Here is a 17,041-nt window from a genome sequence, read left to right as displayed (position 1 = left end):
GACTAGGTTGGTGGAGGGTGTGTAGAGCCCAGGATCACATTAGATGATTGACACAGGGGTGAAAAATGGGTTACAAAATTGTGGGATAAAAATGTAATTAAAAAATGTGGGTTTACAAAAAAGAGCAGATTATTTTGTGGATGGGAACAACTCCACACACATCACACTGCACCATCTTTCCCGATATGAAGCATGGATGTGGGGAATGAAAGAGAATATGGACCCCTCTGCAACAAAAAAAAAGACTAGACCAAAATATACAATATAAATGTAAATGCATTATCTGCATTCTCCAACTGTGTGCCGGAGATACAGTATATATGTCTGGGAGAGATAAATACAGTCTGGCATCATGGCACGCCATGCACGGCATCGTCCAGTCCATCGCTATACGGCATCCATTTCCCAGAGGCCAAATGAAGATGACCGGCGAGATGATGATTGCGCAATGCGGCGCATCTGTGTTTTGTGTGCTTCATGAGATGAGAACGTGTGTGTTCCCACGTCTCCCCTCATGAATTGGTGCACGTGTGTGTGTGTGTGTGTGTGTGTGTGTGTGTGCGTGTGCGTGTGTGTGTGTTTGTCTGCAATGTATGCGTGCACAGGCTCTCTCTCTCTCTCTCCACAAGTGTTTGCCCCACGTGGATTTCCACGTAGGCGGTTTGTTAGCGTAGGCCGACTTGTGTCTGTGTGTGTCCTGTTTTATATGCAAGCATCTTCCTGCCTTGTGCACAAATACTGGGAAATGGTTGTGTGTGTATGCGTATGGCTAGTATGCCGCATTTATGTGTGTGCGTGCGTGTGTGTGTGCGTGTGTTTCCAGGCAGTTACCGGATAGACAGCCCTGCTGGTGATCTCCAGCAGCCTGTGCTTAGCCCGGCGCTCAGACTCGCGTGCTTCCTGCAAATCCTGCTTCAACTGCTCAGCTTCCTTCGCCCTGTTGAGAGAGGGTGACGGATACACACGCGCACACACACACACACGCGCACACACACACACACGCGCACACACACACACACGCGCACACACACACGCACACACATCACACGGAGGGATATAATTGATGTAAAACTGCAACAATCCGGCAAATACAGCCAGGGACCGTCACCCTCACAATCACTGCTCGGATTGATTTCGGTTGATTTCGTCATAATAACGCTATAACGAATTGTGTTTGAATTGTTTATCGGCGAGTGTGGTTACTGGTGCTCGTTGTGAGGTTGTGAAGTGATGGTCTCACTCAGGGATGTTTTCTAGACATTGCAGAGATATTTTTATATATTTATAAAAAGGTGATTGGGTCAGTGGAGACTAGGTGCTGCGCATTCGTAGCAATTAACCCATTTAGGCCTCAAAATAAAGAAATAAAAATTCTAAATCCTCCAGTTTTCTGAAATAAAAATTCTCACGATTTTTCAAAAATAGCAGACCCACAAGCTCTACAAGCTCTATGAGCTTGTAGATCTGCTATTTTTCAATGGCTAAATTATAACATAATGTTTAACCCACCAAAAGGGGTTCCCGCCCAGAATGGGTTAAACTGCATTACGCTGATAGATTGCTAAATCGGTGTGAATGTGCTTAGAGGCTCCGGCATCTAGTAATTGTATTTGACTCGGGGAGGCCTTGTTAATCAGTGTTCCTGCAAACAATTAGCTATAGCACAATGAACTAAAGCTTCTCTCTAATGTTATGTTGTGTGTGTGCGTGCGTGCGTGCGTGCGTGCGTGCGTGCGTGCGTGCGTGTGTGTGTGTGCGTGCGTGCGTGTGTGAACATGCATGATTACCCACACCTCAAGTGCAGTGCTCAGACAAAAGACCGACATGGAATGATAGGGGAACAGTCATTAGAATCTCCCTTGCTGGAATCGGACCATTTAATCCATTCTGGGCGGGAACCCCTTTTGGTGTTTTAAGCATTATGTTATACTTTAGCTATTGAAAAATAGCGCGCCACCGAGTGCCACGCTATGAGCTTGTAGGTCTGCTATTTTTGAAAAATCGTGAAAATGTGGCACAAATCTTAGAATCTCTAGAAATATATATTATATCAGAGCAAACGTTTTTAACTCAAGTCTTTGCTTCTGGAAGGTTCCTGGAACAACATATTTTCAGATATCAATATATTACATATATTTTTGGGGCGTCCTTGACATGAAATATTGAGAATCACTGATTGAGGGTTTTCAGAAAACTAGACATTTTTTTTATTTCGACGTCAGGCCTAAATGGGTTAACCCATTCTGAACGGGAACCCATTCTGGTGTCAGCATCATGTTATGCTTTAGCTATTGAAAAATGGCCGATCTACAAGCTCGTAGCGCGCCACCGAGTGGCGCGCTACGAGCTTGTAGGTCTGCTATTTTTGAAAAATCGAAGAACGACTAGACATTTTTAGAATCTGATCTCAGGTCAGAATGGGTTAATCAGACCCAGTGTGTGTCCAGTGGAAAACCTTGTATGAATCTGATCTCAGGTCAGAATGGGTTAAGAGGAGATCACACGTGTCGACTGCTGCAGAACCTAACTGCGTGAGGCGTGGAGGTTTATTTGCACACCAAACTCCCACGCGGGTGGAGAGATTTTTCTACCGCTGAACCGAGACGGCCGGCCCTTTTAGCAGAGAGAGGGATACTGTACTACGCCTTCTGCTGCATGCATTACCACAATCTGTACATTATACCATAATACAAATGGAACTGACACAACTGTTAGGACCAAAATGGTAAATGGTAAATGGTGCATTTATATAGCGCCTTTATCCAAGGTGCTTCACATAGATTGTGCATTACATTCACCCATTCACACACACACATTCATACACCGATGGCGGCGGAAACCATGGAAGGCACCGACCAGCACATCAGGAGCAATTAGGGGTTCAGTGTCTTTTGCTCAAGGACACTTCGACACTAACTCTGGGGGAGCACCACAGGGTTCGAACTGGCAACCTTGCGGTTACCATCCAGCCACTGAGCCACCGTCGCCCCCAGGACTAACATTATTTACAATAAAGATTGGTTAAAATATCAATGTATTCACTCAAAAATAATGGATTGCAACTAAGTTTGTTTTATTTTTTTCAACCAAGGTTCATGTTTTTGGTTATTAGAGAAAGTAACAGATAAAAGGGAAACTGACTTATTGAGCCAACGACACCCTAGTATCCAGTAGACCCTGTGATCTTTTGTGGCCAGATGTAATTTCCTGGGGTCTAGCAGGACTATAGTAAATAATAATAACGAAATTGCCGTAAAATGTTGGGGAAAAAGGACATTTAGCCACTTGTTCGAATGCCTAATGCCTATGCTTAAATTGCTTAAACGAAAGCAGCAAACTAGAAATAATAATCATCTTTTACTTTCTCTAACAATCTAAAACATCAACGCATTCTGGGCGGGAACCCCTTTTGGTGTTTTAACTAAGCATTATGTTATACTTTAGCTATTGAAAAAGAGCAGATCAGGTCTGCTATTTTTGAAAAAATCGTAAAAATGCAGCACAAATCTTTGAATATATATTCTTTCAGAGCGAACTTTTTTCTTTATTTTGACGTCAGGCCTAAATGGGTTAAATCGCTAAAACGAAAGAAAGCAGCAAACTAAAATGAATTAAGACTCATCTTTTACTTTCTCTAACAACCTAAAACAATTAACCAAAAAATTAAATTGAATAAGTTGTCCTTGAATGAACAAGTCAAATGCTTTGCTCTGGTAACCCCTAGTGGTGGCATCGAGCTACTTTTCAAGGTACAACTAAGAGCCCATCCTATCACTTCTGATCTCACAGGATTGTTATTAGGTAGGGATTATTGTTTATTATCATTAGTGTTATTAGTAGGGATTGGGAACGCTAATCCCCCTGATCCCAGTCAGTCCCGTGAGACACTTGACTGCGATCAGGGGGATTAGCATTCCAAATGTAAGAGGGGGGGGGGGAATAAATGACAGGAAAGACTGAAACTTGGGAAAGTTAACCCATTTAGACCAGAGGACTGATTCTACAAATACCTTCTAAATCCTGACAGTCGTTCTTAAACTTTTTCACGTCAAGGACCCCCAAAAATATATGTAATTGCCCACCGAGCCCCATTTGAAAAGATGTTGTTCCAGTGACACCTCCCCCAGAAGCAAAGATTTGAGTTAAAAACGTTCACTCTGAAGGAATATATATTCAAAGATTTACGCCACATTTTCCACGATTAAAAAAAAAAAATAGCAGACCTACAAGCTCATAGCGCGGCACTCGGTGCCAGCTTGTATAGATCTGCTATTTTTCAATAGATAAATTATAACATAATGCTTAAAAACAACAAAAGGGGTTCCCGCCCAGAATGGATTAAGCACGATGCAAGAATTTAACTAAAACCGTCTAAAACTCTGCGAATGAATGGTGTGTTTGAGTGTGAGACACACGCAGATGCCTGGCTGCCCCATGTGGATAAAAGTGACAAACGACCGAAACAAACGCACCCCCACGGCCCACGGGCAGGCGCACTTTTTATATATTTTCCTACATGTCTCTAGTTTATATTTTGTGTATGATAACTATTCCAATTCAGTAGCTTAACCCATTCTGAACGGGAACCCATTTTGGTGTTAGCGTCATGTCGTGCTTTAGCTATTGAAAAATAGCAGATCTACAAGCTCATAGCGCGCCACCGAGTGGCACGCTACAAGCTTGTAGGTCTGCTATTTTTTGAAAAATCGAAGAACGACTGACACTTTTAGAATCTGATCTCAGGTCAGAATGGGTAAATCAGACCAGTGTGTGTCCAGTGGAAACCTCGTATGAATCTGATCTCAGGTCAGAATGGGTTAATGGCAGTTATGTGTGACCATACGATTAACATCCTATATAAAAGGCAACCTTTTCAGAAAGTCATTATGCGGCTATAAGTGGATATGGCCAAATTTAGAGTGTTTTTCGTGCAAAACTAATGCTTGGAATGGATAAATGGTAAATGTTGCATTTATATAGCGGGTTTTATCCAAGGCGCTTTGCATAGATTGTGCATTACTGTACATTCACACACACATGTCTTGCTCAAGGACACTTCGACACAAACTCGCAAGTATAAATCAGGCTTTACCGCACGCACACACACGCACACACACACCCACCTCCTCTCCGACTCCTCGGCCATCTTGAGCGCCAGCATCTCGGCCTCCAGCATCTTGTGCTCCATCAGCCTGCGCTCCTCCTGGCCGCGGATGGCCGTGACCTTGATGCGCTGCATCTCCGCCTCGGCCTCGCACGCCTTCTGGGCCAGCAGCACCGCCTCCTCCTCGGCCACCTGGGCCTTCTCCGCCAGCAGGTCGGCCGTCTGCTCCGAGCGCAGCTGGGGGACAGAGGCGGAGACACGGCGTACGTTATAGGGCACATTCACTAAAAAAAAATCGATTTATCGATGTCATGAACACAAGTCGATTCAGATTAGGCGAAGTCGAGAGTCGAGAAAAAAAAAAGGTTTTCCCTATATCATATTTTTTGTGTGCGCGTGTGTACAGAACTCAAACTGTAGCATTGATTATTGTCACAGACAGAAGTCATTCTTTCCCGTTGCATATTATGCACCAGAGCGCACTCGCCTATTAGTTTGCATTGCATTCAGAACGCGCCCTTAATTAAAAACCAAATGCAGCTGCAGCTGTGGCTCTCAGCGCGCGGTGTCCCACTATTGACTGGCTGAATTTGAAGATTGAACTGCGCTGTGTCAGAGAAGATGGAAAGCGCGCAAACTTTATCCCCAAGCGATATCCCCCCCTCACCTCCGTGCTGGAAATATAACGTCTGGGATTTCCGAGGCTACATCCGTGCTGACGCAATGACTGTCCTGTTTCTGGTTAAGCTTTACGCGCGGGGGTCTAGAGGGGTCAGAGGGGAGGGGGGGGTCTCACCAGGGCCTCGTTGGCCATGTGGGCCTCGTCCTGCAGCAGGACGAACCTCCTCTGCAGATCGTCTCTCGCCCTCTCAGCGTCCTCACGAAGACGTTTCTCACGCTCCAGACGCTGCCTCTCCATCTGGAGAGAGAGAGAGAGAGAGCGAGAGACAGAGAGAGACAGAGACAGAGAGAGAGAGAGAGAGACAGACAGAGACAGAGAGAGAGAGAGAGAGAGAGAGAGAGAGAGAGAGACAGAGAGAGAGAGAGAGACAGAGAGAGACAGAGACAGAGACAGAGAGAGAGAGAGAGAGAGAGAGAGAGAGAGAGAGAGAGAGAGAGAGACAGAGAGAGACAGAGAGAGAGACAGAGAGTGTGAGTGTGATTGAAAGCAGCAAAGACACAGAAGGCCCAGAGGAACATGGCTAATCCCCATTAGCATGGCCCGCTGGCTGACTCTGACCGGCCCGCGAAAGATTACTTGATAATTAGAAAATAAAACATACATTCATTACCATAATATGGGTGGACTAAAACCTTGCATTGCTTTTATTTTGCCCGTGTATTCCCACACTGCACGCAATCTGCACGTCACTGTGCGTGTGATTGAGAACCTGTCTTCCTTCCTTCCGCCTCCTTTCCGCCTCAGTGCAGTACTTAAAGGAGAATTCCATACTAAAAGGCTTTCTTACCTTTCTTTGTAGTTGTTACGTCCCCACCAAAGAGGTCCAGGTGTTATTTTGTGCAAAAGCTCCTTATTGGCTATTTCCCCTACCATAAGCCCTAAATGAATTGCATTGAATTGAATGGGATGTATGGGGTGTTATGCTAATTCGCTTATTTCCATCGAAATAAGTAGTAAAGTGTGCCGCTTGGGATATTATTTACATTATGAAGAGAGGATATATACAAAAAAATATATAATTTTGGGAGATGGAAATAAGCGAATTAGCACAACACCCCATAGCCCCATTCAATTCAATGCAATTCCTTTAGGGCTTATGGTAGGGGAAATAGCCAATAAGGAGCTTTTGCACAAAATGACACCTGGACATCTTTGATGGGGACGTAACAACTACAAAGAAAGGTAAGAAAGCCTTTTAGTATGGAATTCTCCTTTAAGTTACTTTCCACCCAGTATGGTACCTGTTTCCGGGCCCTCTCCTCGCGGGCCTGGGTCTTCATCTGCTGCACCTCCAGACAGTCGACGCGCCGTCGACGCATGAACAGGTCATGGTTCCCTATGCAGAGCTGGAGGATCTGAAGGGGACACACACACACACAATTAACACAATCAGTGATGGGATTCCTTCAAAATAGAAGCTCTAAGGGGCCGGAAAGACATGGCCGCTTTTACTCTGAACTCGGCTACGAGCTTGTAGATCTGCTATTTTTAAATAGCTAAAGTATAACATAATGCTTAAAACACCAAAAGGGGTTCCTGCTATTTTTGAAAAATCGTGAAAATGTGGCGCAAATCTTTGAATATATATTATTCCAGAGCGAACGTTTTTATCTCAAATCTTTGCTTCTGGGGATGTCCCTGGAACTACATACCGATATTTTCAGATATGAGTCGTCGGCCAATTACATATCATTTTTGGGGTCCTTGACATGAAATATTGAGAACCACTGATATAGAAACATGAGGTATTTCAGAAAGATGTCATGATTTAGAAGACAGATCTTTTAAATTTGACGTCAGGCCTAAATGGGTTAAAAGATGAAAGTGATCTGCATGTTCTGAGGGAGGGGGTCAGGGCATTGCGTTGCAGAAGGAGACTTTTTACCCATGTTTGTTTGTTGTGAAAGTGGGCGGCACTCACCAGCTTGTTGACCCTCAGCCTCGTGGAGTTGAACTTGAAGACGTTGGTTTTCTTGTCCAGAGGTTTGATGGCAAACTAGAAATGACGAGACGAGAAGAATGAACCGTCATGACAAAGGTTTGCTCACAATCACTAAACATATTACATTTTAAATAAACCAAATTGAATATCCAATGAATGTACATCTCGTTCTTCTTCGAAGCCAATTAACTCACATTGTCTGTCCATTATTTGTCCACGCTTTGCACAGTAAAATCCACAGGCTGTAGCATTAGTATTTAGTAGGCTGTGTTAACTCAGCGCTATAATGAAGAGCTGCTGCAGCGCAAGCCAGGTAATTATTAATTAACAACACCAGCCAGCTGCAAATGCTTCGGTCTTGATTGTGTTTGTGCGTGCGTGCGTGCGTGCGTGCGTGTCTCTCTCAACCTAAAATGAAACTGAAAGGAATGCGGGCCTATACTAATGCATTTTGGCCATAATTATTTTGTACTGCTGTTATTCTGACGTTTCCGTTTGTATTTTTAATTGCTTTATTCAAATAAACATTTCAATCAGCAATAATGCACGTTTTAATAACTAAATAACTGATCTTAAATAGACCCATTAAAGTGATTTTGGCCATAACCCATACATATATACACACACACACACATAAAGAAGACAGATCTCATTTACATTCTGAAAGATTCAAACTAAAGCACCAACAATCCTTCGTGTCTCGCGGTAGCCTCCAGATTAGGGATGGAGCTTGTTCATTTTTTATCGATAACGAGCACCTTATCGATCAGGCTTATCGAGCTCCACTATCGAGCATCTTCTATTATGTTGTGGAAAGACGGGAGACGATAAATAAACAGAACCAGTATCGTTTAATAGGGCCTTCAAATACAGAACCTTTCTAACTAGACGGAAGGCAATTGACCTTTTTACCAATAAAATAATATTAAAGAAACTGTTAACTGGTTAATAATTATGGTCACATTCATACCAGAGAGCTTTGCTGCGATTAAAACTAATCCTGCTGCACATTTTCAGAAAGTGCCCTTTCTTTTGGCAGGTGTGAAGGCTCATTCGAATCGTAATGCGTATCAAAGAACCGCATTATACTCCGAGCAAAAACGGGGGTTTCGCTTCGCTTCCAATCGCACTTGATTACGATTCGGTGCAGGTGTGAATGCAATCCGCAGTAAATAAAGGAAATGAAGGAGCTGAACACAGTTGGAGACGGAGAAGGCATATTTTACGCAGCGCAAAGATGTCTCGTTACCGTGGATAGACGTGGTCGAATGAGGAGACTGAAGCCCTGATCGAAATGAGGACGAGTACATTAATCAATTGCTTAAGAAAACACAAACACTGCAGTCCAGTGTAATAGTGCTGTCACTGTGTGGGGACTAGGAACTTTCATCTCAATAAACGTGTAAACATTTTGTGCTGCTGTCTGTTATATCAGTGCGCTCAGCGCTGTGCCTCCATGCCCAAAAGAACAGTGTGTGGCTGCGTGCGTGAGAGAGCGAGAGAGAGGGGGGGGTCCAGTCCCAGACGGCACGACACATGCACGTTATGAGTACAATTTTATCACCATATATTTCACTGTGTAGGCTATAGTTTATGAATGGAACACATTGATAAAGGTCCCCCCTGCTGCGTTTCCAATTGCTGCGGATGACAGTGTGAAGGCAAACCGCAGCAAATTAAATATGCAAGAATCCCAAATTCTCCGCCCATTCGCATCGAGTCTACCGAAGTATTAGGTGAGAATGTGACCCAAGTGTACCGTCACTTTAAAGGCGCTGGTTAGCAGGTATCAATACACTTTTAGAAATGTATGCATGTATGATTACATTTATTTCCTGATCGCCTCTTGTCTCGATTGTCTAAACATGCCATCATGGGCCGCTATATGCTCGATAACAGGCTCGATAAGCCTAAAGCTTATTGATAACGGGTACTCAATAAGCTTGTTTATCGGGTGTCGGTTATCGAGCTCCAGATCCTCTGCTCGCCGTGCTCGGCTCACCTCCTTGTCGCTGTAGGAGATGTTAACTCACCTCCTTGTCGCTGTAGGAGATGTTAACTCACCTCCTTGTCGCTGTAGGAGATGTTAACTCACCTCCTTGTCGCTGTAGGAGATGTTAACTCACCTCCTTGTCGCTGTAGGAGATGTTAACTCACCTCCTTGTCGCTGTAGGAGATGTTAACTCACCTCCTTGTCGCTGTAGGAGATGTTAACTCACCTCCTTGTCGCTGTAGGAGATGTTAACTCACCTCCTTGTCGCTGTAGGAGATGTTAACTCACCTCCTTGTCGCTGTAGGAGATGTTAACTCACCTCCTTGTCGCTGTAGGAGATGTTAACTCACCTCCTTGTCGCTGTAGGAGATGTTCCGGATCTCGTTCCAGGGGAAGGAGCACTTGGGCGTCAGCTTGTTGTCAGGCTCGTAGATGTGCAGGCCCAGGGCGTCCACGCCCAGGAGGAGGTCGGTTCCCTTTTTGTTCTGAAAGAACAACAGCCAAGAAACCGTTGGTCAACAAAACACAATCAACTAGGAGTAATTTGTCATACAATGAATAGCAAAAATATGGCATATTATAATTATATACATATTATTATAGCACGACGAGTTTCGCCGTGAGCTTCATAGCACCTGCCGAAGCTCACGGCGAAACGCATCGTGCTAATAAATAAGTTGATGATGCAGTAACTTGTCCGTCTCTATTCCCTAGTATAGAGTAATAATAATAATAATAATAATAATAATAATAATATTAATAAGAACAAATTTTATTTATAACACACTTTACATTTGAAACAAATCCTTCATGCCTGAGTGTCCAAGTTGCTCCTTTACACCTGACAGGGGGGGAGTTTCCCTGGTTGGACGTAGCGCGTGGAAGGAACACGTTATTCCAACCAGTTCCTTTCCCCTCCATCAGGCGCCCCGGCTGGCCAGGGGGAGGCAGTTTAGAGACCAGGATTTATGACACACTTTACATTTGAAACAAATCTCAACGTGCTACAAGCAGAAATATTTAAAATAAAAATAAGAATAAAAACAACTAAAACATTCTGTGTTCACCTAGACAGCAGTTTAGTTTAGGAAAGGTCCATTTCTCTTTTTGAAATTGCCCAAAATAGAGATACCAGGTTGAACTGCCCACAGAGTGCGACGACACTCATTTAAAATAGAGATACCAGGTTGAACTGCCCACAGAGTGAGACGACACTCATTTAAAATAGAGATACCAGGTTGAACTGCCCACAGAGTGAGACGACACTCATTTAAAATAGAGATACCAGGTTGAACTGCCCACAGAGTGAGACGACACTCATTTAAAATAGAGATACCAGGTTGAACTGCCCACAGAGTGAGACGACACTCATTTAAAATAGAGATACCAGGTTGAACTGCCCACAGAGTGAGACGACACTCATTTAAAATAGAGATACCAGGTTGAACTGCCCACAGAGTGAGACGACACTCATTTAAAATAGAGATACCAGGTTGAACTGCCCACAGAGTGAGACGACACTCATTTGCACTTCATACAAAGGTGACACGGAAGGTGCCAGCGTCATGCAGCCACACACAGCCTTCATTAGTTTGGATTAGGCCGAGGCAGACCAGCTGTTTGGGGGAGGAACACGAGACGCTTGGCGTGCCCAAAGAGTCCAAACTCCACTTCCGAAACGTACTCGACATTTAATAGAGAGCAACCATTGAGTAACTCTCTAAAACACAAGGTGGTGACTCACTGGGCAGAGGGAGGGGGCGATGTTCGATAATTCCCTAATCACGTGAAAAGGTGCCTCTGTAAATGTTGGTGATCCAAATCATGTTATGAATTCTGTTAAGTCACTCATCCGGGGTGAACTTTTGAGCGGAACACAGTGGGATTACCATGTCCATTAGATTAGGTGACAAAAGGAACACGCCTCTCTATCGTATGTGTGTGCTTAGCGTGACAAAAGGAACACGCCTCTCTATCGTATGTGTGTGCTTAGCGTGACCAAAGGAACATGCCTCTGTATGGTATATATGGGCTTAGCGTGTGCACAGATAACAGTGGAGAAACCCTCTGCTTCTTACCCTGATGAAAAAGTAATTGACACCATACATGTCCAGGTCCTGGGCTATTTTCAAGTACTCCATCTCTGCTTCATCCCTGGGTTCGAAAGACAGAATGAAAAGAGAGAGAGAGAGAGAGATGGGTGATGGGAGTGCAAAGAGGGGTGGGGGTAACAGGGTGGTGGAGGAGAGGAGAGGAGAGGAGAGGAGAGGAGAGGAGAGGAGAGGAGAGGAGAGGAGAGGAGAGTCATCACAGCATATTTCATACAGAGTGTGACAACTGTCATGTGGTGTCATGAATAAAAATAAGCGCACCACAGGGGCGCTTTATTAGTTATGAGTTTCTCTTTTTCGCACACACACAACGCACACACACACACAAACACACACACACACACACACAGTCATGCACGTACAAAACTATCCTAACAAGGAAGGGTTCATGCACTATGAGAGATAAGACTAATTTAATTCCACAGCCTCTCATACACCCATAAAGCTGCAACAACAGTGAAAACAAAATGCACACATTCTCCATTCCCCCTCCACTCCCCTCCCCTCCCCTCCCCTCCCTGTCACAGCCTCACAGCAGCCTGCTGGGAGCTCTTTAGGGTCGTTCCAGGAAAAACCCAGCACAGCATTAGCATACTTTTTTATGGCAGAAAACTTGATGGCTCGAAATCTATCCAATTAAATTGTTTAACCCATTCTGAACGGGAACCCCTTTTGGTGCTAGCATCATGTTATGCTTTACCTATTGAAAAATAGCAGATCTACAAGCTCATAGAGCGCCACCGAGTGGCGCGCTACGAGCTTGTAGGTCTGCTATTTTTGAAAAATCGAATGAACGACTGACATTTTTAAGAATCTGATCTCAGGTCAGAATGGTTTAATCAGACCAGTGTGTGTCCAGTGGAAACCTCGTATGAATCTGATCTCAGGTCAGAATGGGTTAAAAACACGGAGGAGCATTACGCTGCACAACGTAGGCCCGTTAGCGAGGGGTGGGACAGTGAGCCTCGAGGGGTTTGAAAAGCTCTGCACCATCTCATGCTTTGGAACTGTAAGCGGGAGCAATCTCAATGCATTTTTCCCCTCATAGACATTTCAAAAAGTATTTATTTAAAGACCTTTTAAGCGTCGTACGAAAGCCAACTCTTGTCGTGACAAATCATGACAACACACACACACACACAATATTTTGGACCAAACAAATAATTAAAATAAGTTAAAAAGGTTCTTCTGATTGCAGTGGGAAGTGCACTCCATAGTTTTGGAGCCAGAGGGGGAGAAGAGTCGTCTGGGACGTGCGAGTCTGCACAACCCAAGTTTTTCACCCACCTTACTAGGTGTAATGTGATGTGACGATAAAGATTGAATATGATTCTGTGTGGCGTGCTGTTATATTGAAGGTGTTATATTGGATTAGATATGGGGGTGCCATACCTTTGGTTGCTTTGAAAGAGCCAGCATCAGTGTTTTGTACTCTGTGCGGGCAGCAACCGGGAACTTCTAGTAGTTTTTACTAGGTGACTAATTGCCTAGTTTACTAGTCAACTAGTCAACTAGTTGTTTTAAGGCTCATACATAGTCTGGATTTCCGGTGGTGGGGTGACCACCGAACTACAACATGACGTCACTGAGGTGACCACCGAACTACAACATGACGTCACTGAGGTGACCACCGAACTACAACATGACGTCACTGAGGTGACCACCGAACTACAACATGACGTCACTGAGGTGACCACCGAACTACAACATGACGTCACTGAGGTGACCACCGAACTACAACATGACGTCACTGAGGTGACCACCGAACTACAACATGACGTCACTGAGCCGCGGTGAAGAGCAAACCACCGCCACCGCTCCAGCCCTTCTCTGTTTTTACTCACCACCGCTCAACGGTGGTCACCTCACCACCAGAGTGGTGGTCACCTCACCACCGCTCAACGGTGGTCACCTCACCACCAGAGTGGTGGTCACCTCACCACCAGAGTGGTGGTCACCTCACCACCGCTCAACGGTGGTCACCTCACCACCAGAGTGGTGGTCACCTCACCACCGCTCAACGGTGGTCACCTCACCACCGGAGCGGTGGTCACCTCACCACCAGAGTGGTGGTCACCTCACCACCGCTCAACGGTGGTCACCTCACCACCGGAGCGGTGGTCACCTCACCACCAGAGTGGTGGTCACCTCACCACCGCTCAACGGTGGTCACCTCACCACCGGAGCGGTGGTCACCTCACCACCAGAGTGGTGGTCACCTCACCACCGCTCAACGGTGGTCACCTCACCACCAGAGTGGTGGTCACCTCACCACCGCTCAACGGTGGTCACCTCACCACCGGAGCGGTGGTCACCTCAAAACCGGAGCGGTGGTCACCTCACCACCGGAGCGGTGGTCACCTCACTCACTTTTACGGCTCTAGCAGAGATTTTCAACCCGTTTAATTTCAAGGACCCCAGTTTGACCTGCATTAGTTGACAGACCCCCATTTAACCCATTCTGACCGGGAACCCCTTTTGGTGTTAGCATCATGTTATGCTTTAGCTATTGAAAAATAGCAGATCTACAAGCTTGTAGGTCTGCTATTTTTGAAAAATCGAAGAACGACTGACATTTTTAGAATCTGATCTCAGGTCAGAATGGGTTGATCAGACCAGTGTGTGTCCAGTGGAAACCTCGTATGAATCTGATCTCAGGTCAGAATGGGTTAATGGCATTTCTATCTCTGGGACCCCCAATTGATATTGTAAAATCAATGCTAATTTAACTCTGAGTGTACAAATGGAAACAAATAGACCCGTTAGGGTCCATTTGGTTCCATTTGTACACTCTCTGAGTTACAGACCCATAAGGGTCCATTTGGTTCTTAACACATTTTGTACATAATACGTCCTGAAACGTCGCCGTCGACGTCTGTGGACGTCCTAGCGACGTCCAAACGACGCGGGGCGAGATGATAATATTCAGAATTATTCCTTTTTTTTTTTGGCATTTCGCTTTTCGCTTGCCGTATGCTAACGCTCTGTGCAACTATTAGCTTGTCATTGACTCCCATGTTAGCGCGGCGGAAAGAATGACTCGTATCTCCTCATCCAGGGCGCTCTCCGTGGTGATGAATGGATCGATATGCTGGCGCTGCATTTCTGCTCCTCATCCGTCTCTCCCGCAAAATATGAACTCTTTTTGGAGCGTATATAAATATATTAAGATGATCGGAGATTGTGAGGTCACTTTGTCAGTCAACTTTTTTAAGAAAGTATTTCCGGGTCATGGCTTTCAAAATAGAAGCGATCACTACTCTGGCGATTACTCTGGCGCAAGCAGCGCCTTTATTTTGATGCAGTTCCGGTACTAAATGTGTTAACCATCATTGTAGTGTTTGCCCGAACGCGGCTGGAAATGAGCACAGTCAGATGTACAAAAGCAGCCACACCGTGGTTTATTCCCAAAAAGGAGATGAACAGCATGGAAATGGCAGCACGCAGGCAGCAACAAACAAACAGGGCAGGTGGGTGTGCAGCTCCACCCTGCCCTCTCACTGAATTCAACACTGAGTTGGTGAGCTTCCTGGCAGCCTTTTATAGGCAGCTGCACCAATCAGTGTGGGCTGTACCATTTCACCTGCAAACATGCAACCCCCACATAACCCACATCACATTATCCTTAGCAGCCCCAATGCCTCCCTCAAACACCCCCGTGGCTATTCCACCGTGGTCCAGTCCAGTACATGGTGCCCTGGTAGCCTGGTTCCCTGAACACATTAAATGTGCCCACTCTCAGTAACGGAGGACCACTTCGTTACATTTCCCCCCTCCTCTCGATGCTCCTCAATCTTCATGGATGCGTGAGAGGCAGTCCGCCACCACATTGGACTTCCCTGACCGGTAGTGAACAGTAAAGTCATATGGCTGTAGGGAGAGATACCAACCCGCAATGCGTATGTTTGCATCCTTCATGCGGTTCAGCCACTGCAGTGCACGATGGTCAGTCTCTAGAAAGAAGTGTCGTCCTAACAGATAGTATCTGAGGGTGTCAATGGCCCACTTCATCGCCAAACACTCCTTCTCCACTGTTGAATACCTGGTCTCTCTGTCTTCCAGCTTACGACTCAGGAATACCACTGGCTTCCTCTCTCCATCCGCTTCCTGCAACAGCACCGCTCCAAGGCCCACTCCCGAAGCATCTGTCTGCAGGGTGAATGGCTTGTCAAAGTCTGGAGTGTGAAGGACTGGATGGGTGCAGATTGCTTCCTTGAGGTCTTTGAATGCTTTATCACACTCCTCAGTCCATCTCACTTTAGTGGGGAATGCGTCTCTCGTGAGGTCTGTGAGCACTGCTGATCTCTCTGCAAAATGGGGAATAAATTTCCTGTACCACCCGAAGAGGCCAACAAACCCTCTCACCTTCTTCTTGGTGGTTGGAACTGGGAAGGACCGGATGGCTTCAACTTTCCCAACCTGTGGTTTGATCTTGCCATAGCCAATTACAAACCCCAGGTATTGCACTTCTCTTTGTGCAATAGCACACTTTCGAGGGTTGATGGTTAGGCCGGCTGCACGAATGCATTGCAGGACTTGCTGTAGGTGGCACACATGCTCTTCCCAGGACTGGCTGAAAATGATACAATCATCAAGGTAGGCTGCAGAGAATTCAGACACATCCCTCAGTACATGATCCATTAGTCTCTGAAATGTGGCCGGTGCTCCATGGAGTCCAAATGGCATGACACGAAACTGGTACATACCAAACGGTGTCCTGAATGCTGTCAGTTCTTTACCGTCTGGTGCCAAGGCCAGCTGCCAATAACCTTTGCTCAGGTCCAGAGTGGTGATGTACCTCGCTTTGCCGACCCGCTCCAACATGTCATCAATCCGAGGCATTGGATAAGGATCAAAAGCAGATACAGAGTTAAGGTACCTAAAGTCAATACAAAAACGTAATGAACCATCTTTTTTCGGCACCAGAACAACCGGACTGCACCACTCACTGCTGGAGACCTCGATTATGCCTCCCTCCAACATAGACTGAATCTCATTCTTCAGTTCGGGGATCAGCCGCTCAGGAATCCTGTAACTCCTCTGACGAGCTGGAGCCTCCCCCTTCAGACGAATCTTGTGCTGTACAAGAGAGGTAAAACCTGGAGTCTCCCGGAACAGCTCTGTGTCCAGGAGGGGCTTAATGTCATCCTGTTGAGAACGTGACAGATAAGACAAATCCACTGGGGTGGACTCAGCGGCACCAGTGGGC

General features: G+C 45.6%; 2 protein-coding genes across 2 annotated transcripts in view; both read right to left on the bottom strand.

Annotated features, from left to right (window-relative positions):
• coq5 (coenzyme Q5, methyltransferase) overlaps positions 1-17,041 on the bottom strand; it is a 241,779-nt gene that overhangs the window by 186,622 nt on the left and 38,116 nt on the right. The window lies entirely within an intron of this gene.
• nf2a (NF2, moesin-ezrin-radixin like (MERLIN) tumor suppressor a) overlaps positions 1-17,041 on the bottom strand; it is a 46,707-nt gene that overhangs the window by 8,973 nt on the left and 20,693 nt on the right. Inside the window, exons 7-13 of the mRNA XM_080755290.1 lie at positions 11,800-11,875; positions 10,072-10,206; positions 7,708-7,782; positions 7,028-7,141; positions 5,901-6,023; positions 5,124-5,341; positions 832-937 (exon numbers count right to left, since the gene is read on the bottom strand). Of these exons, the coding sequence (XP_080611416.1) occupies positions 832-937; positions 5,124-5,341; positions 5,901-6,023; positions 7,028-7,141; positions 7,708-7,782; positions 10,072-10,206; positions 11,800-11,875 (847 nt within the window). The remainder of the gene's footprint in view (positions 1-831; positions 938-5,123; positions 5,342-5,900; positions 6,024-7,027; positions 7,142-7,707; positions 7,783-10,071; positions 10,207-11,799; positions 11,876-17,041) is intronic.

Source organism: Protomyctophum bolini (genome assembly GCF_963924005.1).
Source record: "Protomyctophum bolini genome assembly, chromosome: 22".
In the NCBI taxonomy this organism is placed as follows: domain Eukaryota; kingdom Metazoa; phylum Chordata; class Actinopteri; order Myctophiformes; family Myctophidae; genus Protomyctophum; species Protomyctophum bolini.
This window is presented reverse-complemented; position numbering and strand designations above follow the sequence as displayed.